Source organism: Emys orbicularis, chromosome 13 (genome assembly GCF_028017835.1).
Source record: "Emys orbicularis isolate rEmyOrb1 chromosome 13, rEmyOrb1.hap1, whole genome shotgun sequence".
Lineage (NCBI taxonomy): Eukaryota > Metazoa > Chordata > Testudines > Emydidae > Emys > Emys orbicularis.
In genome coordinates this window covers 31,540,309-31,563,617 of record NC_088695.1, presented here as the reverse complement: position 1 = coordinate 31,563,617, position 23,309 = coordinate 31,540,309, and the positions used below count along the sequence as shown (strand labels likewise).

General features: G+C 43.5%; 1 protein-coding gene across 2 annotated transcripts in view; it reads right to left on the bottom strand.

Moving 5' to 3' along the window:
• Positions 1-1,380: 1,380 nt before the first annotated feature.
• Positions 1,381-23,309, bottom strand: part of WDR45B (WD repeat domain 45B) — a 30,916-nt gene continuing 8,987 nt past the window's right edge. For both annotated transcript variants that reach the window (XM_065415344.1, XM_065415345.1), the window contains 9 exons: positions 22,113-22,187; positions 18,593-18,694; positions 12,994-13,081; positions 12,362-12,456; positions 11,123-11,313; positions 6,048-6,133; positions 5,621-5,722; positions 4,010-4,131; positions 1,381-2,949 (listed from right to left, as the gene is read on the bottom strand). In XM_065415344.1, the coding sequence (XP_065271416.1) occupies positions 2,843-2,949; positions 4,010-4,131; positions 5,621-5,722; positions 6,048-6,133; positions 11,123-11,313; positions 12,362-12,456; positions 12,994-13,081; positions 18,593-18,694; positions 22,113-22,187 (968 nt within the window). In that variant the 3' untranslated portion in view covers positions 1,381-2,842. The remainder of the gene's footprint in view (positions 2,950-4,009; positions 4,132-5,620; positions 5,723-6,047; positions 6,134-11,122; positions 11,314-12,361; positions 12,457-12,993; positions 13,082-18,592; positions 18,695-22,112; positions 22,188-23,309) is intronic.

Below are 23,309 nucleotides of genomic sequence, written 5' to 3'. Positions count from 1 at the left end.
TAGACTTATTTCCAATGGGATCTTACCTACCAACTCCCTGCATTTGCTAAGCCTTTTTGAAATTTATTGTGTGCAGTTTTCCCTCTTATCATTCCTTAGAATCATGAATTCTGTCATTTCATGATCACTTTCAAATTCTCAACCAGTTCCTCCCTATTTGTCCAAATCCAATCTAGAACAGCCTCTCCTTTAGTAGCTTTCTCCCCCAATACATTCCAAGAACTTGTTGGATAATCTGTGCCCTACTGTGTTGTTTTCCCAACAGATGTCCGGGTAGTTGAAATCTCCCATCATGACCAAGTCCTGTGCTTTGGATGATTATTAGTTATTTTAAAAAAGCCTCATCCACCTCTTCTTCTTGGTTAGATGGTCTGTAGTAGACCCCTACCATGACATTACCCTTGTTTTTTTTTTTTATCCCTTTTACCTTATCCAGAGACTTCCTGCAAGTTCAAGTGTATACGTCTTTTGATCTATAAGGCAACACCTTTTTTCCCTGCCTAGCCTTCCTGAGCAAGCTGTACCCTTTTCTACCAATATGCCAATCATGTGTATTATCACACCATGTCTGATGCCAACTGTAAGTAGTTATGTTTATTAACTAGCATTTCAAGTTCTTGCTTCTTCCCCATACTTCTGGCCTAAGATACTGATTTGATTCTCCTCCCCCCCCCCCCCCCCCCCCACCCTACAGTCTCTCTTATCCCTGCTATGATTCTGACCCTTCTTCCAGGTCTGCATATTTTTAACTTAACTGTGGTCTTTTATCTCCTGCCTTCAACCCTAACTTAAAGCCCCCCTCGCTTGGTTAACCAGTCTGTATCCAAATATGCTCTTCCCCCTCTTTGAAAGGTGGACCCCATCTCTGCTTAGCAGTCCTCCTTTCTGGAACAGCATCCCTTGGTCAAGGAAGCCAAAGCCACCCTCACACCTAGACATTCACCTCCATGATGCAGCTGTTTCTGCATGGGCTCCTACCTTTGTCCAGAAGGACTGAAGAGACCACCACCTGTATCCCCAGCTCCTTCACCCTTACTCCCAGAGCCCTGCTCAGGGTCATACTTTGCAATATATTAGTGCCCCCATGGATGAGTAGGCAGAGGGTCAGATAAGCCTCAACAATCCTACGTGGAGAGAACATTAGAGCCTGTTCCTCTGTTTTGTTTTAATATGAAGTACTTGAGTTTGTGTAAGATTTGAAACTTAGCCAAAAAGTTAACCATTTTTAGCCCTAGGCCCTTTATTAAAAGGGACATCAGCCATTCTTGACTTTGGGATGGATAGTATAAAACTGCTGCCTAACGTTGTGCTATTAATCTGCATAAGTTTTTCTGAACTCAGTGTGTGTGAGAAAAAGTTAATCCAGTGCTTACCTTAAATGAATACAGCAAAATTAGTCATTTATTTAAAAGAAACATTACAAATAAGTGTGCAAACCAAATGATTAAATACACATAAAAGCAACATGCAAACTTGACCACACAATCTGCATAAAAGCTAGTCCTTGGTCCGTTTTATTACCAGATACTAAAAAAAACTTGTCAAATTTAGATAAGATTATTTAGCTGAAAATTAAGAGTGAACTAGGACTTCAACTTTGAAGCATTTGTGAAATTAAATCTGAGGCATTGTATGAATATGCCTCAGCTAATTAGTACGAGGAATTGAGAACTTGTGTTCTATTTCATGTTTTTCAAGAAAATGGCATATGCCTTATTTCCAAAAAAAATCAATGATGGGGGGGGGGGGAGAATGGATGCAAGTCAGGTGATAGCTGTTTGATTTGACCTAACTGCACCTAGGCAAATACCATTCAGTATGCAAACACTTCAAAAATGCTTTGCAGATTTAGAGTCATCACAAGGTGTACTTCACATCACCTACTTTAAACTATGTGTTAAGTGGCCTGTAAAGTCTTCTGGTTGAAGCCCAGAGAGTTGGTTTAACAGATGCATTGGATTGCTTCTAAAATACCAACTTAAATTTTTAGTTGGAATGGATGTTTCATTATAGAAGCAGCAGCCTCCCCTTCAAACATGAACTTCATTTGCCACAGTATCCTATGCAATTTACTTCATGTGCTGAGTAGTGGTTAACCACATCTGCAGTACCCAAATGTGCCTGTGTCTCTAATATATACAGTTTGGCACCACTGAAAATTAGATTAGTGCTGATAGTTAATTCAACTTAACCAAGAACATCAGTGTGTACAGGACTGACAATCTATGGCCACAAGACAACTGCACCACACTCCAGCCCAGAGGGCAAGTGCAGTTCAGATTGGGTTTATTATAGCAACCTGTGTCCTCTCTTTCCTTCTGCATGTTAAGGTGTGTGAAGAGGGAAATAAATCCCTCCTGTTCTAAGGCAAGCTGCTGGTATAACTATTCTAGTTACCTAGTATTTACAGTTATTTCCTGCCCCCACAGTGAGGTTCAGTGGAAGTGATGTAATATGATGCCTGAAATAAAATTTTTACATCCTTGCCTGAAGTTTGTACAAAACACCTCAGACATGTGGCAGGCACTCATCTGCACTCTAATTTCACAGTTTAACTAAAAAGAGAGAGACCCTGTAGGCACAAGCTGTTGAAAGCCACTTCTTGAAGATTGAAGAGTTGACAGAAACCCAATTTTTTTCTGATATTGAAAAAAATAGCGTACGAGTTTAACATAGGCAGAAGTCCTCTACATCAGCGCTTGTTCTGCTCACGATGGGCCAAGCTTCTCAATGAGGTCTGTTACACATCTTGATCAGTATTGGACATACATACCCAGTCCTTCTAAAGAAGCAGAATAACCAAGGCAGTAATTTGACCAAAACACTTTCTTCCTCAGTTTAGTCAAAGCTTGTCATCAGTCATTTCTAGAAACTGAGCATAGACATCCCTTGAGCATTCCCCTTTTTGGTTGAATAAGAATTTGTAGTAGCTACCATCTGCACATATTGCTGAAACAAAAACACAAAACAAAACAAAAAAGACTTGTTTTACAGCCTAAAAAAGCACTAGCACATTACTTCCGTGTGCACCTTTTTGGAAACTCACTGTTCTCAACCCAATAGGACACACCTTGTTCAACATTAGTTTGGCTGGCAGCCTGGAGAAAGTTACTGTCTATAAGATGTTTGTCCTAAACAGCAATCAGTGCAAGGAATCTTCTGCTGTTTGCTTAAAGCCCACATTATTGGTCACACACCCTACATCAGGGGTGGGCAAACTACAGCCCACCAGCTATTTTAATCCAGCCCTCAAGCTCCCTATAGGCACCAGGGTCTGGGGCTTGCCCCACTCTGGTGCTTCAGCTGGGGAGCAGGGTAAAGGGCTACTCTGTGACTCCCAGAAGCAGCAGGTCCCCCCCTGTCAGTCTCCTACATGTAGGGGCAGCCAGGGGGCTCCACACACTGCCCCCACAGCTCCTATTGGCCAGGAACCACAGCCAACGGGAGCTGCAGGGGCAGCACCTGCAGACAGGGCATGTACAGCAGAGGCCCCTGGCCATGCCTCCACATAGGAGCCAGAGGGGGGACATGTTGCTGCTTCCAGGAGCTGCTTGAGGTAAGTGCTGCCCAAAGCCTGCACCCCTGATCCCCCTCCCACGCTGTTGTCCTAGCTTAGAGCCCCCTCCTGCACCTGAACTCATTTCTGGCCCAACCCCAGAGCCTGCACCCCAACCCCCAATTTTGTGAGCATTCATGGCCTGCTATACAATTTCTATACCCAGATGTGGCCTTCAGGCCAAAAAGTTTGCCCACCCCTGCCCTAGTTCTCATTAGCACAGATCCTATGCAAGCCTGAGGGCCTGGCCCACGATGAAGGTTTGCTTGCTCACTTTTCCAGACAGCACTGTCAAAGTTGTTACCATGATCCCTCCCTCAGACTGACAGGCTCCAGTGTCTTAGCCAGTCATCCTTTACAGTATTAGATAGATTAAAAAACTAGTCAGTTGTGGAAGAGCTTGCCAGGGCTTGCATTTCAAACAGAACCCTTGGGGAAGTTCAGATAACTTACCTATGACAGCATTTGGCTCTGTTCCAAAGGCACAAATGCATGGAGAGCCTGAGGGAACCTGGAATTTGGAAAAGCTCCATTTGGAACTGAAGTATTTGGGGAGGAAGCTGGCTGAGGCCAAACTGGAAAAAGAAAAAAGATGTACATAAAAGATCCACCACAATGATTCTGATGCCACTTCCTTGATTGTTATGGTACAGATCCAAATAAAGACCTGTACCCCCAGCAGAGTCTGTGTCCCATAAAAAGGAATACCAGAAACACCATGAGGTCCACTAGTGCTATATAGATGCTTTGGGAAGCACTCACATATTTGTGTTTGTTAGGTGGCAGTATAAAAGCATACAATACATAGATATCTTGGGTTTCTTATCTGCCTCTTTTATTCATGCAACATAGCTAGGGTTACCATTCGTCCGGATTCCCCCAGACATGTCTGGATTTTTGAGCTGAAAATAGCGTCCGGGGGAAATTTGTAAAATGTCCGGACTTCTCCCCCCCTATGCAGAGCGCGTGCGGCTAACAGGGCAGCCGGCCGGATGGTGCCACTTACATGGGGCTCCGACAGCCAGAGAGAGCCCCTCCTCCTCTCCCCTGCAGCTGAGATCACTCCCTCCCTCCCTGCATTCGCAGATCGCCTCCAGCAGTCTGGAGCTCCTCCCCCCCTGCCAGCCAGCCTGCTGGGACTAGCCTGCTGGGACGAACGGCTCAGGCTGTTCCTGAGCAAGTTCACAGAGACATTAGGCGAAGGCCAACAACAAGGGGGCCAAAGGGTCGGAGAAGGGGCAGGGAGGTTTTGGATGGGGCAGTCAAGAGATGGGGGGGGGGGGGTCGGGAGTTGGGGGGGGCTTTCTGGGGGAGGGTGTGGATAAGGTTTTGGGCAGTCAGGGTACAGGTAGGGGGTCTTAGGAGGGGGCAGTTAGGGGATAAGGAACAGGGAGGCTTAGGTAGGGGGTGGGGTTCTGGAGGGCAGTTAGGAGCAGGGGTCCCAGGAGGGGGCAGTCAGGGGGCAGGAGTGGGGAGAGGGATCGGAGCAGTCAATAGGACAGGGAGCAGAGGGGTTTAGATGGGTCGGGAGTTCTGGGGGGGGGGGCTGTCAGGGAGTGGAGAGTGGTTGGATGGGGCGTGGGAGTCCCAGGGGTCTGTCTGGGGGTGGGGGTGTGGATAAGGGTTGGAGCAGTCAGGGGACAAGAGGCAGGGAGGCTTAGGTAGGGGGTGGAGTCCTGGGGGGCAGTTAGGGGCAGGGGTCCCAGGAGGGGGCAGTCAGGGGACAAGGAGCTGGGGGGAGGGTTGGGGGTTCTGAGGGGGCGGGAAGTGGGAGGGGCAGGGGCGGGGCTAGGGCAGGATGGGGGCGGGGCTCCTCCTATCCTCTTTTTTGCTTGCTGAAATATGGTAACCCTAAACATAGCAATGATTACTCTTCAATGTCAGTGAACTGAGTTTTTGCCTCATTAAATGCTTCTATGGGGCAAAAAAAAAAAAAAAAAAAAAAGCATTCTGAAACAACTTGGGGGAGGGGGAGAAACAGTCTTGCTAGCATGTGTTTAATACTGACCAATTAAAACCTAAACGATCTCAAACCAATAGGCTAGAGGATGGATGAAAGCCTACCTAGACTGCTTGTTCCTTTTGGGGTCTTCTGCAGCAAAAATATGCACTGTGCCATGGTCACTTGATACACAAATTAGGGAAGCATCCTGATTGAAGTTAATGCTGTAGACACAAATAATTGCAACAGATTTTTATTTAGCCTTCATACACCATAGTAGCTTGATTTGTAAGGTGTGTATGTATTGCATTTAACCTAGAGTTAGTCAGAAAAAGGAAACACTTAGCACTTCACAAACACTAATTAGGCCTGCACACACAACCTAAATTTAAAAAGGAACAAAATGTAGTTAGGCTAGGCACCTTCTGCCTTTGAAAAAATCTTCCCTGTGGTGCTTTGTGCAATCTCAGCACAAAAAAAAAAAGATACCAGACACATCAAAAGATGGAGAAAGTACATTCAGAAGGGAGAAAAAAAATTTAAGCTTACCAGTAGATATTCGCTGCTTGTGAACCTCTTCGTAACTCCTGGATTAAATGCCCTGATGAAGTATCAAATATTCTTATGAGAGTCCCCTGGAAAAGTAATGAAACATTTTATTAGTAAAGGAGGAAGAAGTCTTTATCCTGTATTCATAAAGTATTGCAAGTGCATCCCATGCAATCCAACATCCTGGAACACTAGTATCTTGCTAAGAATATCAAATCCTAATTGATTTGTGTGTGGATTAGTTTTATCCCATTATGAACCAGGAGGATCCCTCATTAAAGGTTATACTTAAGATTTGAAAGTCCTGGAGTGTTCTGTTCACACCACGGGTCTATTTTATGGCATGGTGCCTTGTTTAACCAATGTCAGCAAAACTATTTAGTAATGTACAGATGACCAGTTGTAACATTCTGAAATGTTACTGGAGTCCTGATATTGGTTTATTGGAACAGATTTCCAATAAGCTGGGCAAACATGCCAATCATCCATTTCTCACATTCAGAAATCATCCTCCTCAGTCACTACTCTGCATATTTCTCAATTAAACCAAGGCCAGACAGCATAAAGCAGGAAAATCCACAAGTTTAGTTTATTGTGTTGGAATCTTCTGGACGGATTCCCTAAGTACTGTTCTCCAAGCTAATATTTCTCACACCACCTGGCATCAGGCAATCCCCATTGCAAAGCATTATCCCATTTCAGTAAACCAAGCCATTCAAGAGACCCAATAAGAAAGCCAAACTGCACTCCCTCAGAATACCACATTCATGTCAAACCAACCTCATAGCTTATTTTGACAGTGTAACAAGCCTTGTGGATGGGGGAAGGCAGTAGATGTGCTATATTTTGAATTTAGTAAAGCTTTTGATACGGTCTCACATGACCTTATAAACTAGGAAAATACAACTTAGATGGAGCTACTATAAGGTGGGTGCATATCTGGTTGGAAAACTGTTCCCAGAGAGTAGTTATCAATGGTTCACAGTCAAGCTGGAAGGGCATATCAACTGGGGTCCCACAGGGATCAGTTGTGGATCAGGTGCTGTTCAATATCATCATCAGTGATTTAGATAATGGCATAGAGAGTACACTTAAAGTTTTGTGGACAATACCAAGCTGGAAGGGATTGCAAGTGCTTTGGAGGATAGGATTAAAATTCAAAATGATCTGGACAAACTGGAGAAATGGTCTGAAGGAAATAGAAAAATTCATTAAGGACAAGCGCAAAGTATTCCACTTAGGAAGGAACAATCAGTTGCACACATACAAAATGGGAAATGACTGCCTAGGAAGGAGAACTACAGAAAGGGATGTGGGGGTCATGTGGATCACAAGCTAAATATGAGTCAGTGTAACACTGTTATGCAAAAAAACCCCAACCATCATCATTCTGGGATGTATTAGCAGGAACGTTGTAAGCAAGACATGAGAAAAAAATTCTTCCACTCTACTCTGTGCTGATTAGGCCTCAACTGGAGTACATGTCCAGTTCTAGGCACCACGTTTCAGGAAAGATGTGCTCAAATTGGAGAAAGTCCAGAGAAGAGCAACAAAAATTATTAAAGGTCTAGAAAACATGACCTATGAGGGGAGATTGAAAATATTGGGTTTGTCTAGTCTGGAGAAGAGAAGACAGGGGGGACATGATAACAGTTTTCAAGTACATAAAAGGTTGTTACAAGGAAGAGGGAGAAAAATTGTTCTCTTTATCCACTGAGGATAGGACAAGAAGCAATGGGCTTAAATTGCAGCAAGGGTGATTTAGGATGGACATTAGGAAAATCTAACTGTCAGGGTGGTTAAGCACTGGACTAAATTGCCGAGGGAGGTGGTGAAATCTCCATCATCGGAGATTTTTAAGAGCAGGTAAGACAAACACCTGTCAGGGATGGTCTAGAGAATACTCAGTCCTGCCAAGAGTGCAGGGGACTGGACTAGATGACCTCTCGAGATCCCTTCCAGTCCTATGAAAACATGTATTTAGTCTTAAATAGAAGACCAATTCAAACATGTACAATAAGACCGCTTTTAAAAGAGAATAAATAGTGCTAGTTACTTTGTTTCGAAGTACTGTACCACTTTCATCTGAGAGAAGCCTAGTACATAACACGGTCCCTTGAAAATGGGAGTTACAGCCAAAATTACTGCATGCATTTATTTCTCATAGCCCACATCAGTAAAGGGTAGCCTCCTTTTATCAAGTTAATCTAACTTTGTAAGTAATACTAACTTTTAGACAATGCTTATAGAACATTCAATAAGCAGTGTAGTTTGAAATGGTTGCCTACCTCATCGATCATTATTGACAGTCCCTTACGCATGCTCTTACCTCAGTTTACGCATATGGATTAGCCACTTAAAGTTATCAGGAGCTATGCTGTCAGCCTGGAGGAGAACAGTAGTCCCCCCGGTCTACATTCAATCACTAACTTTCATCTCACTCTTTGTCCCTCTGGCTTTTCATCTCTGTCATTCTCCTTCCCTTTAGGGACAGGATTGGATTTTTAATAATTTTTAAAAGTTTAATCTTAATTTAGGAAAGACTGTCAGTTTTTTTTTTTTAGCATTTGGCGCTACTGGAATGTACATTAATACAGCCAAGATTCTAAAAAGACAGTGGTTTGAGAGCTTATTTCAGTTGAAGGGATAGGAGGAAAGGTAGCAAAGAGTATAGCTAGGATTTGGCTTTTCATTCCTCCAGTTTCTTTAAAGTGGAGTTCACCAGACCGTATTTAGTCTTCCTGCTGTCTCCATATACATGGGGCCTCTTGTGAAGCACTCTGCCTTGCATTCTTTCCACTCTGCTCTTCAAAACGGTAGAGGAGATATAGGTAAAGAGCAGCACAATCCACAAATGGGAGCAAAGGCAGAGATATGACAGGAAATGTGCAGCCAAAGTATTCAAAAACAGAAGAAGCTTAAGGTTAGGATCCTAGGTCTGTATTTAGGAGCCCACAGGTGAGATTTGAGTGTTTAAGTGAATCTGGAGCACTGAACTCAACATTTTTTTAAAATCTCATCCCTGAGATGCCTCACTGTGGCTCTAGGGTCCTAACTTTAAGCTCCTGTTTTTGAAAGTGTTGTCCCTGCAAAGTTAGAGCTATACACGACCATCTTCTGAAAAAGACATCCCTTGACATAGCAGCATGAAAAGTGTCCAGTGGAAATCTGCTTCCATGCTCCTCACGTACTGGCTGACTTTAGAGAGCTTTTGAAGCTTAAACTGATTTAGGAGTACAAATCCTACTTTCAGTGAAAACGGTTCTGAGTCACTTGGGTGCTTTTGGAAGCCCGCACCCAAAAATTATGTAAAAGAAGTGATTAGCTGTTATCTAGTAAAGTTATTCTGATTGTGATACTTATATTAAAACAGGATGGCCAAACAGGTTTACATTCCTCCAGTCCTAGAAGTTAAAAAGGTTTTACAATGAAATGATGATGGTCCTCAAGAGCAGAGCTCCTGGCATCATGCCAAAAATGAAAATCCATTGGTATCCATATAGCAGTAACTTCTAAATTATGCAGTTCAAAAGGGTCTGGTAGAGCTGTAAAATATTTTCTAGGAATGTATAAAGCTTGGAAAACATTCTCCAACATTTCAACATAGTGATCAAATATGTTTCTGGATCTGAAGCTAAAAATCAAGTTCAAGCTGAACTGAAGCCTAGATAGTAGACTAGCTAGTACAGCACCTGACAGACTTGTAGAATGCCCTCCCTTCCAGAAGTGAGCTTTTTAGTTAATAACAATTTGACCAGTTACACATTTGTATGTCCATGTACAAGACGGTCAGGGATAGTGGAAGATGACAATTTTCTGAAACTTTAGGCTCAAGGAGGTTGTCTTTCAGTAAATCCATGGATTCCTTAGAAGCAAATTAAGACTCCAGTCATGGGTGGCAGGTATCAAAGGCAGGGGAAGGCTAAGCCTACCCAAACTGCCTGCATGGCCCCGCCCACACTCCACCCCCAGACCGCCTCCTGCTTCCCACTGCGCTCTGCTGCAGCTCTTCCTTCCCATGGTGGAGCCCGGCCAGGGAGCCCAGGCAGCTGTGGGGAACCGCAGCAGCCTTCCATCTGTCCAGGGTGCAGGGGGACTGACAGCAGCCCCCAGCCTGTGTCCCTGCCACCAGGGCTCCCCAGCCACCCAGGGCAGGAGGAAGGTCTGTGACTCCATGCTGGCTCCCCACAGCTGCCCACGCGGCTCTCCCTGACTCAGCTCTGGACGGGGGAGGTCCGGGGGCCTCAGAGCCGCAGCCCGGCCACGGTAAGAGCCTTGCAGGCAGCTGTGAGGAGCTGTGGACCCTCCACCTGCCCTGGATGGGGGACCCAGGAAGCAGGGACATGGGTCGGGGGCTGCTTGGGCCCCCCACACTGTGGGCAAGTGGAGGGTCCGCCGTGGCTCCCACAGCTGCCCAGCTCTTATCATAGCCGGGCTGCAGCTCTGCGGCCCACCCTGGGCCGAGCCAGGTTGGGGAGAGCTGCATGGGCAGCTGGGGGGAGCCTGGGTCCCTCCATCTGCCCTGGGCGGGGGGCCTGGGACATGGGCAGGGGGCTGCTTTTGCCTCCACCTTGGGTAGGGGGTCCCAGCCTCTCCCACTTTTGGGAGGGCTGGAGCTACTGGGGGCCGGTCTGCAGCCAGGGACTCTGCGCTGCCTGCCCGCCAGGCGCTCTGGAGGGTGGAGTCCTCTGGGCTCCAGTGGGGGAAAGGGGTCAGCCGGGGGATAGCCTACCCAAGCCTGTGGTTCACCTGCCGCCCATGAGTCCAGTCTAATAAACAAAGCCTGTTCTTGGCTCAAGATAGCTGGACTCCATTTGAATAAGTCCATTGGGTTACTGAATGAAAATGTCTCAGCTGAGAGCTGCTAGAGTCATGCCAGATCTCTAGGGAAGTATCCAGTTTTGCTGAGGGAGCAGTAAAAATCAATGGGAAAAATTCTGTGCACACTAGGTTCCTTAAGACTTAGTTTTCCAGTAGTTGCAGTGTAACAAAGCATTTGTGCCATTAATATTAGGACCATATAGTGTATTCATAAATATAGCCACTGATAATAGAACATTTGATTATTTGCTTACTTTTTCTGATGCTGTTGCAATTCTTGTTCCCTGCAGGTTTAAAGCTATACAGCTCAAGACTCCTTCATGAGCTGGTATGTCTACAGGAGGCTTTTCTGTATTAGCCAGATCCACTATCTGCACATGCCCAGTATGTGTTCCAGGGAATGCAAGAAGGGAATTATTACTATTTGGACAGAGGACACAGAGACCTAAAAACAAAATTGACAAAAAAGGAGCAATTTTTTTTTTTTTTAAAGGCTTTGAAAATAAAATAAAATAAAATAAAATAAAATAAAATAAAATAAATAAACCACACCACACACACACACACACACACACTAGTTCTTACAATACACTACAATAATTTTAACAAAGGGAAATCCTAATGTCACATCTTAAATTTAGAAATACAGTTTTGAAGTTTACTACAAAAAGTGAAGACATAAGGTTAAACAAGCTTCTAGTATCTCCAAATATAATCCAGCAGTAAGTGCAGTGCATGTACAAGCGAATGGGCGGTGGGGGGGGGGGGGAGGGGAGGGTTAAAAAAGGAGCATTGCAAATTAACAGAGTGATCTCTGGGACTGCAGTTCATCCTACAGTACAACCAGGATAGCCCATGCTATGTCTAAGAATCTGGCCAGAAGAGGGAGGGGTATTTATTTCAGGATGTGGTCCCCATCGAGTATGGTTTGTAAGTGCTTAATGATACCCATATGGGTTCCACTGTGGGGTGGTAGGTGACAACTGGGACTGTGCAGTCGGGAGGGGGTTATTTCCATATTGGAACAGGTTCTCTTGGTATTTGGGTGGCCTGTTCCATGATGTGAGCTTTAGTAGGAACTATCCTTGATCATTAGTATTCTGTGCTAGAAAACTCATCTATTTTCAGAGCACACAGATTTGTAACTTTACAAGTACTGTGCAGAAAAGGGCAGCACCATCTTTCTTTGACAAACCAAACCCATGTATGATAAAAATGTAGATTAAGTGAGAGCTTTCCTGCAATAAAGTGTTATGAAGCATTGTGAAATAGACTTCATGCTAACAGTTTGCAACAAAAGCATCATTCCACAAGTGTATGATTGTAATGTTTCAAAACAACTCATTGTTAATTAAATTAAACAGAAAGTGAATAAAGCAAGGAATTTGAACTAGATGAGTAATGTAATGATAAAAATGGGACAGACTCAAAAGAAGAGTAACAAGGGCCAAAAAAGAACACCTACCTTCCCCCACTTTAAGTACACTACTAACCTTTAGGGTTGTAGCAGGTTTCAAAGACATGCAACTGGTGGGGATTGTGTGTGAATGTGAAAACTTTAATCATGGAGTCCAAAACTACCACAATTCTGAAACAGATAAAAAGGGAAGCACTTATGTCTTTTCAATCAAGAGCAGGGAAAGGTGACAGACAGATACACACAGAACTACTAATGCATAATTATTTCAATTGTACAATGCCTTCAACATACTTGAATTAATTTGATTCTTACACTTTTACCCTCCCAACCAACAGGAACTGCAGTTCCTGCAAAACCACTTTGTCATGGCTGAAGGTTAATTAACAAGACAGAAAGCAGATAGGTGCCAGCTGTTCACAAATTCAAGCAGGGGTTCCAGCTACAGACCAACAGGAACCCCTGTAACACTCTTCTGTACATGGCAAAGCAGAAAGTTTCAGTGGTAAGCTATACACCAATCTACTTGAACTCTGATCCACTCACCCTTTAAAAAGCTTATCCAAAAGCCCCATTTTAAATAGATTTCTAGTTGCAGACATATGCTTTAAAGAATTTCCTTTCATAAACTGAGAATATCTCAAAAACACCTTTACACATAACAGACAAATAACGCCTTGCACATGATAAATTTTTACTTATACCTACCTATCTCTTCGCAATTTAACTGCTTTGACTTCTGTTGAAAATTCTATTTCAATAACGGTCTTCTTTTTCAGATCATCCCAGATCATCACTAAAATGGTGGAAAAGATCCCATCAGAACAGCAGTAATATTTCATTTCAGATTTCTAAAAAGTTTGACACAATCTCTTCCTAACTGGAAAGCACTTGTATCAGTTTGATAAAGTGACAAGAAGAGCTATTTGTTGGACATTGGTCCTAGTTTTGTATTCAGCCTGGGCTTACCGCAGTGGATGGTTGCTTTTCCCCCCTAAATTAAGTAGTAAAGAATTAAGACGGAAGCACAATTGTCGAGGTATTACTAGAACATTAATATCTCAAGTGTTTCCAGAGTGCTTTACAAACTATGTACAAACCAACCAAACAAAAAAAAATAAACTCACTTTACTGATCTCTGAAATGCAACCAACTCTGTAGAGCAGGGGCAGGCAAACTTTTTGGCCTGAGAGCGGCATCGGATTTCAGAAATTGTATGGAGGGCCGGTTAGGGGAGGCTGTGCCTCCCGAAACAGGCAGGCGTGGCCTGGCCCCCGCCCCCATCCAACCCCCCCCGGGACTCCTGCCCCATCCAACCCCCACTGTTCCCTGACAGCCCCCCCAGATCCCTGCCCCATCCATCTGCCCTTCTCTGTCCCTTGACTGCCCCCCACCACCCCATCCAGACCCCCTCCTTCCTGACTGCCCCCCCCGGGACCCTTGCCCCATCCAACCACCCCTTCTCCCTGACTGCCCCCAGACCCCCCACCCTTCACTTCCCCTCACCCCTAACTGCCCCCTGCCGCACCAACACCCCCTCTCCTTCCTGACTGCCCCCCTGGGACCTCTGCCCCATCCAACCACCCCTTCTCCCTATCCCCTGACCGCCCCCAGAACCCCCACCCCTGACTGCCTCCCGCCACCCCATCCAACCCTTCCTCTCCTTCCTGACTGCCCCCCCCAACCTCTGCCCCATCCAACCACCGCCCCATCCAACCACCCCTTCTCCCTGACTGCCCCCGGAACCCCTGCCCCCATTCAACCCCCCTGTTCCTCACCCTCTGATCACCCTGACCCCTATCCACACCCCCAACCCCCCTCCCCTGCTCCCTTACCGTGCTGCCTGGAGTGCCGGTGGCGCAGCTGCACCAGGACAGGCAGCCCTGCCACCCAGTGGGAGCCAGCCACGCACCGCGCAGCACAGAGCACCGGGTCAGGCCTGGCTCTGCATCTGCGCTGCCCCAGGAGCTCGGAGCTCCGCCGGCCAGAGCATTGCATATGGCCCGCGGGCCGTAGTTTGCCCACCTCTGCTGTAGAGGAACATTGCATCTGTTTAAGAGTATACACCAGCATAAAATACTTTAGGATAGGAAGTGAATACAATCAATTGAAACCACAGAGAGGATTTAGGTAGCTAGATTAATTATGGAAATGAAACACAACCAAGACACTAGGGCAAAAATGACAAGTGGTCAAGACCTCCATTGTAAATGCTATCTAAAAAGACAGCATCTCCAGTACAACAGTAAATTCTAACACCAGTGGATTGGTTCAACATGAACTGAAAGAACTCCATGCACTTCAAACCACTTACTGCATTACCATGTGTTTTCTTTTGTCGTCTCTCATCAAATTGAGCTTTCTAGTTAAGTCTTAGGTGGTATAGTTGCTGAATATAATACAAAGGCTGACACTTTAAAAGAAAACTAAGAACATAAGAACGGCCATACTGGGTCAAACCAAAGGTCCATCCAGCCCAGTATCCTGTCTGCCGACAGTGGCCAATGCCAGGTGCCCCAGAGGGAGTGAACTTAACAGGTAATGATCAAGTGATCTCTCTCCTGCCATCCATCTCCAGCCTCTGACAAACACAGGATAGGGACACCATTCCTTACCCATCCTGGCTAATAGCCATTAATGGATTTAATCTCCATGAATTTAGCTAGTTCTCTTTTAAACCCTATTATAGTCCTAGCCTTCACAACTTCCTCAGGCAAGAAGTTCCACAGGTTGACTGTGCACTGTGTGAAGAAGAACTTCCTTTTATTTGTTTTAAACCTGCTGCCCATTAATTTCATTTGGTGGCCCCTAGTTCTTGTATTATGGGAACAAGTAAATAACTTTTCCTTTTTCTCTTTCTCCACACCACTCATGATTTTATATACCTCTATCATATCCCCCCTTAGTCTCCTCTTTTCCAAGCTGAAAAGTCTTAGCCTCTAATCTCTCCTCATATGCGACCCATTCCAAATCTCTAATCATTTTAGTTGCCCTTCTCTGAACCTTTTCTAATGCCAGTATATCTTTTTTGAGATGAGGAGACCACATCTGTATGCAGTATTCAAGATGTGGGCTTACCATGGACTTATATAAGGGCAATAAGATTTTTCAGTCTTATTCTCTATCCCTTTAATGATTCCTAACATTCTGTTTGCTTTTCTGACTGCCACTGCACACTGCGTGGACGTCTTCAGAGAACTATCCACGATGACTCCAAGATCTCTTTCCTGATTAGTTGTAACTAAATTAGCCCCCATTATATTGTATGTATAGTTGGGGGTGTCCCCCCACCAATGTGCATTACTTTACATTTATTCACATTAAATTTCATTTGCCATTTTGTTGCCCAATCACTTAGTTTTGTGAGATCTTTTTGAAGTTCTTCACAGTCTGCTTTGGTCTTAAGTATCTTGAGCAGTTTAGTATCATCTGCAAACTTTGCCACCTCACTGTTTACCCCTTTCTCCAGATCATTTATGAATAAGTTGAATAGGATTGGTCCTAGGACTGACCCTTGGGGACCACCACTAGTTACCCCTCTCCATTCTGAAAATTTACCATTTATTCCTACCCTTTGTTCCCTGTCTTTTAACCAGTTCTCAATCCATTAAAGGATCTTCCCTCTTATCCCATGACAACTTAATTTACATAAGAGCCTTTGGTGAGGGACCTTGTCAAAGGCTTTATGAAAATCTAAGTACACTATGTCCACTGGATCCCCCTTGTCCACGTTTGTCAACCCCCTTCAAAGAACTCTAATAGATTAGAAAAACATGATTTCCCTTTACAGAAACCATGTTGACTTTTGCCCAACAATTTATGTTCTTCTACGTGTCTGACAATTTTATTCTTTACTATTGTTTCAACTAATTTGCCCAGTACGGACGTTAGACTTACCGGTCTGTAGTTGCCGGGATTGTCTCTAGAGCCCTTTTTAAATATTGGGGTTACATTAGCTATCTTCCAGTCATTGGGTACAGAAGCTGATTTAAAGGACAGGTTACAAACCATAGTTAATAGTTCTGCAATTTCACATTTGAGTTCTTTCAGAACTCTTGGGTGAATGCCATCTGGTCCCAGTGACTTGTTACTGTTAAGTTTATCAATTAATTCCAAAACCTCCTCTAATGACATTTCAGTCTGTGACAATTCCTCAGATTTGTCACCTACAAAGGACGGCTCAGGTTTGGGAATCTTCCTAACATCCTCAGCCATGAAGACTGAAGCAAAGAATTCATTTAGTTTCTCCTCAATGACTTTATCGTCTTTAAGTGCTCCTTTTTTTAATCTCGATCATCCAGGGGCCCCACTGGTTGTTTAGCAGGCTTCCTGCTTCTGATGTACTTAAACATTTTGTTATTACCTTTTGAGTTTTTGGCCAGCAGTTATTCAAACTCCTTTTTGGCTTTTCTTATTACATTTTTACACTTAATTTGGCAGTGTTTATGCGCCTTTCTATTTACCTCACTAGGATTTGACTTCCACTTTTAAAAAGATGCCTTTTTATCTCTCACTGCTTCTTTTACATGGTTGTTAAGCCACGGTGGCTCTTTTTTAGTTCTTTTACTGTGTTTTTTAATTTGGGGTATACATTTAAGTTGGACCTCTATTATGGTGTCTTTGAAAAGTGTCCATGCAGCTTGCAGAGATTTCACTCTAGTCACTGTACCTTTTAATTTCTGTTTAACTAACCCCCTCATTTTTGCATAGTTCCCCTTTCTGAAATTAAATGCCACAGTGTTCGGCTGCTGAGGTGTTCTTCCCACCACAGGAATGTTAAATATTATATTATGGTCACTATTTCCAAGTGGTCCTGTTATAGTTACCTCTTGGACCAGATCCTGCGCTCCACTCAGGACTAAATCGAGAATTGCCTCTCCTCTTGTGGGTTCCTGTACCAGCTGCTCCAAGAAGCAGTCATTTAAAGTATCGAGAAATTTTGTCTCTGCATTTCATCCGAGGTGACATGTACCCATTCAATATGGGGATAATTGAAATCCCTGACTATTACTGAGTTCTTTATTTTGATAGCATTTCATAGTCATTATCACTGTCCTGGTCAGGTGGTCGATAATAGATCCCTACTGTTATATTCTTCTTATTAGAGCATATAATTAGAATCTCTATGGATAGTATGGAACATGTGGATTCATTTAAGATTTTTACTTCATTTGATTCTACATTTTTCTTTCACACTAAGATGTGGGGACAGGATGCCTTAATTGAAGAGAGAGTCTTTCACTTTCAAGTCAACTGGTTTGAGTAGGTACCTCAGTGTTGATGGTTTTTATCAGATTTAAAGACATATGAATGCAAATAGCTGAAGTTGCAGCAATTATGATGAAATACAGGCCACTTCACTGCTACCACATTATGAGCATTCATTGTAACCTGACAGTGTCAAAAATAAAAATAAAAAAATAAAACACACACTAAAATGGCCAGCACCTTATAATTTGGCACTGAGAGCAGGCCAGCTTCACTGACTTGATAACAAGGGCTTAGCAAACAATTGAAAAACCTCCAAAACTAAGTGCCAATCTTTCAGTCTTTGTGCATCTCAGACCACCAAGTCCTCCAGTTCAGAAAGACTTGGTCACAGAGGAGGGGCTTAATTAATATTTTGTTAGTTTTCGTCCAGTTCTCTAAACATGGCAGGCACAATAATGAATATAACTATGGCTTCCAGGAAAGTTTCCAATATTGTCAAGATTGAAAGTGAATTGTAAAACCATTACTGCAAGAAATCTGTGAAGATTTCCCCCAGCCCAGCCCTCTCAGACAGAGGTTTTTAAATTGTTAAAATGTATTAGAAAGTTTTAGCCAATATACAAATCATTGGCCAGGCTTGCAGCTCTGTCAGGGTTCCTTTCTATTTTTGCATGACTGATTTTTATTGGCACGCAGATCTGAGTGATGGTGAAATTTCACCATCACAAATGCAAGCATTCCAGAGTAGGTTTCTTTAGTGTTTATTTTCAACATCTTAGAAAATGGTGAGCAAGCCATTCACCAAGTAAAATGATGTAGAAAGAGCCACAGATGTTCCAAAGTAAGCATGACAGAAGTAGCGATATAGAGTCTGGGGTCAAATTCACGAGCAGGCACAATTCCCATTGGCTTAAGAGCAAGATACACATCATTAATTGAACTTAAAATACTAAAACAATTTTAGGCAGGTTGCAACTCAAAGGCTACACACAGACTTTCTGGATTCTATAAAAAAAATTTAGTTTGAGGTTTCTTGTTGGACACAAAGATGCCAGAAACATTTATGAAATATGTTCCTTAGTGCTCAACACTGTACCTTTGTTAGGTGGATATTTTGGCTTTTTCCCTCCACCAACTAATGCTAAATAGTTGCACCGAAACAACATTTCAACATGGCCAACGCCTCCTTCTAGAAATTCTGTAAAACAAAAAAAAAATGAAATTTGTAAATATACTCAGCACTTAATTTCACAGCAGAATTGGTCTAAGATAGCATTGGAACATTTTCTTCTTTACAGAAAGTGTAACATTTTAGAATTTACTATAAAAGTGCAAAATACAGTTGAGGTCAAGCCCATGTTAACAGGCCTTTTACTGCATTGCCACAAGAAAATGCTTCATTGTATGACTAAGGCTACTCCATAATGTAGATAACTGAGAAAGATACTCTGTGGAGATCTCCTCCTGTCCCCATCTGCAGGGGCGGCTCTATGTATTTTGCCGCCCCAAGCACGGCAGCATGCCTGCGGGAGGTCCACTGGTCCCGCACTTTGGCGTACCCGCCGCCGAATTGCCGCAGGACCAGCGGACCTCCCGCAGGCATGCCGCCGAAGGCAGCCTGACTGCCACCCTCACGACGACCAGCAGGCCTCCCCCCGCGGCTTGCTGCCCCAGGCATGCACTTGGTGCGCTGGTGCCTGGAGCCGCCCCTGCCATCTGGATACTAAGAGAATCAAAAGAAGAGTGATTATTCTTAGCTACAATTAACAGCTTTTTCAGCAGAGACCACCACACAGGACACTTAGATATTCAAAATTGTTTATGATTACAAAAAAAAAAGTATGATGTCCCTCCCCCAACCAAATACTGAAGTATACTTTTTAAAATGAAAAACAAGAAGTTACTCATTTATGGTACGTATATATCGATGATCCCATTAAAATTAATTTCTCTTTTACGGTATGTTAACACTTCTTGCAGACAACAAGAAAGAAGAGGCTTTTTAGGAAGGATTTTGAGTGAGAAAAAGTGGCTTAGTAAATATAGATTAGGTAGGCATGCCATGTTTATGGGCAGTATTGAAAAAAGCAGAGGAGATGATGAGGCATCAAAGCTAACATCAGATGTGATGGGAGAGATGTAAGAGAAAAGGGCAGAGGCACTTGTTACTATTTTATGCCATTTACTTTTTTATTTCTTCTCAGTTTATGCAATTAAACTAAACAAAAGAAACTTTATTCTAGCCAGTTTCACTTTTTGGTTCTCAAAATTCTATCATCCTTCCATACAGTCTTCAGGGGCAAAATTGAGCGGTTCTTAAATCTCACTCTGCACAGTGAGCTATATGGTCACCAATATCTGGTGGAAGAAAGTTCCATAGCTGTAGGGCAGCCACTCAAATTCAATCCCCTCCCCCCATGAGTCTCATTTTCAAAACTATTAATTTTATTGGCTCCAGTCTCTGCAGTTAATACTAACCAGGGCTTTGTACTTAACAGTGCTATAAGCGCCTCAATTCTAGTGAGCTGTGAAACGTTACTTGGCATATGTAAGAAAGTTCTCTTGGGCAGGGCACAGTAGATCAGCATGTTGACCTGGATCTGGTATTGGACAGGTAGCCAGTACAGCATGCAGAACAATGGGGTTGAGGAGGAATGTGCTCAATCTATTTTGCTCTGAAGATTAACCAACACATGCACATCCATCTGGAGCTTCTTCATGGCATTCACTTCCATCCCCAAGTAGCAGTGAACCATCTGGACTAGGAAATAATGAATGCTTTGGTCCAATGGGAAGGAACTTTTAGCTAAAAGCGCCATTTGGGTATCCAAGAGTAGGAGTCCAGAAGGACACTTTAGACCAGCATCACACTGATGGTCAGTGGACAAGTGCCCTAACATTACGGTTTTAGACAGTTAGGCAATCTGTATTGGGGGGGAATTACCAGCTAGGACCAGCTTTACCATTTTTGCTGCCCCAAGCGCTCCCCCCCCAAAAAGCCGCTCGGACTGCCGCCCCAAGAATGGACGGAATGCCGCCCCTTAGCACGTGCTTCCTCCGCTGATGCCTGGAGCTGGCCCTGTTACCAGCACCACTTCTGTCTTGCACAGATTAAGCTTCAACCAGCTGCTTTTTAACCAAGTGTCTCTCTGACTCAGATACCAGGAAACCAGAGTGATGGTGCTGTCTATGTTTAATGTAAAGGAATGACAGCCACTATGCTTGAGGGCAATGTGAAAAGTGTTGGATTATATACAATTCAAATTTACAGACAGATATGGAGGAGCATGCACCACCAACAAGGCCTTCATGACAGGAGGTTTAGAAAAGAGAGACCTCTCCTTTGGAAGTCTCAGACAAAAGACGAATGAGAAGCAGACACCGAGGTTTCAGAGAAAGAGAGGAAATGGAGTTTAAGAAGTCATGAATGACAGTGAGCTTTCTGAAGGCAGACTTGGAATTCCAGAAGGAATAGAAAGAGGAGTGGGATCAGAAAGGCTAGGGACGGGACAGATTAAAGAACGTAGAGCCTGAGGGATGGGAAGCAAAATAGGAATGGTAGGAGTATACTCAGCAGGGATGAGATTAAGATAGATGTCGCTAGCAGTTAGGAGGAGCTACATCCCTCTTAGGACAACTGAAGGATATGTGGACTGGAACCAGAGACCTCCACACTACTTTAAGTTACAAGAGAATGCTTAAGAAAGATGACTGGAAAAGCAGTGAGGCTGTTAGGAAACCCTGGAGGCCTCACTGGCGGTCAAACAGGAGGGTATGAGAAGAGAAGGGGTTATATTTGAGGTACAGAAAACACTGCCATTCCTCTCAGAACAGATGCAGTCTGGCTCCCTCCACTGGTTAGAAGAATGGTTTTCGCTAAGTTTCTGTCGAGTTTTATTCTTGAGCAAAAACTGTATATAGGCTTTAACAGAACCACCAAAGCAGTTTTTACATGACAGGATTGGCTGAAAAAGCCCAATACAGATTACAACCTAGTCCTCTAGCCACTTGATGTGGAGTTCTCCCTTATAAAACACACCCCAATCTGTTGTTTAGGCTGTGACCTTAGAGAGCTACCTGAGTTTTTTCATACTTCCAATGTGTTGCTGACCCCCCTCTACAAAAACAACAAGGAGTCTGGTGGCACCTTAAAGACTAACAGATTTATTTGGGCATAAGCTTTCGTGGGTGAAAACCTCACTTCTTCACTTTCACCCACGAAAGCTTATGCCCAAATAAATCTGTTAGTCTTTAAGGTGCCACCAGACTCCTTGTTGTTTTTGTAGATACAAACTAACACGGCTACCCCTGATACTTGACTCCCCTCTAGTGACCAGTCCACAGAGGTTTCAGTCTGATGCTAGCTTCAAGATCACACACCTGAGTCCGTTAGCTCAGGCAATAGAGGGTTACCAGAAGTTAAACTGCCAATCTAGAAGTGGCATGAATGAGACTCCTTGTGGAGCCAGTGGAGCCCTTCTTGACTGGAAGGAAAATCATTGGGCAAGGGCTCAATGCAGGAAGAAAGTAACCCAGGCAAGAGCCCTGTGGAGAAGACAAGTAGGCTGGACTTTCAAAACAGAGCTAACATAGAAAAATGAGAAAGCATCCCACACCTTGTTTCTCTTTTTCTTTGAGAGGATCTGCATTATAAACTCTGAATCCATTTTCCATTCCACATGCAAAGCATCCTAAAACATAAAATGAAAAATATGCATTAATTATGAAATACAGGCAAAACAGAGTAAGTCAGAGGGCTGGGGGTCACTATTCAAGAGCTTTAACGTCAATGAAATTTATTTCAAGAAGACTGTTGCATGTCTTTAGTAGTTCAAAATAGAAAACGTGAGTGGAAACTGTGCAAAGTTGGTTTTTCCTCACTTTGTTTCAAGGTTGGAAGTCCCTGGTGTTCTGGTTAAACAGGTGGTGAAGAAACAATGGAAGGAAAGGAGATATTATATCACATAGGAGGCAGTTTGATCACGAGTCAATGTGGGAGAAGGAAATCACAGTTTTGGTGTATTCTTACTGAAACTTACACTCCCCAGTAATAGCTAGCACAGAAAACCCCTATATTCACTTCATGTACTAAAAAAGGAGTCCTATTTCAAATATTCAGATTCCTAATTAAAACTTTACTATATTGTCTAACATGTTCGTTCCTGAAATAGGTGAGAATAGTTCTTTAGCTACCACGCTCTGAAGTCCTTTTCAGGATAGTGAAAGTTGGAAGTCCATCAGTTCCAATTAACTGTGGGGAACTAGTATCAGAGGGGTCCGTGTTAGTCTGGATCTGTAAAAAGCGACAGAGTCCTGTGGCATCTTATAGACTAACAGACGTATTGGGGAACTAGAGGAACTCAAGCAACTGACCTTATAAACTAAAGAGTTTATAATATACAGAGATTTTACAGATCTGACCATTTTTTTAAGCTGAAGTCCAGAATTGAGTTATGCAGATCTCTTAGATGGGGGGGGGGGGGGAGAGAAAAATGCCTTTTTAATGGATTCCTTCATACTCCCAGTGAGAGTTCTTCTGCTGTTTTATTTGATTTAAGTTAGTAAATACTAATGGTTCCACTTATCACAAGTAAGTAGTGAGTCATACTACCTGCCAGTATTGGACTAAGGCAGAACACATAGAAGCCATTAACAAGCATTCAGAGGTGGTAATTATTGTGCATGCAGAGATTGTTACAGAAAAAAATTAACTTGATAAAACAAATACACAATTTAAAAGTGAGATAAGGTGGGTGAGAAGAGCTCTGGGTAGCACAAAAGCTGGTCTTTCACCAAGAGAAGCTGGTTCAATA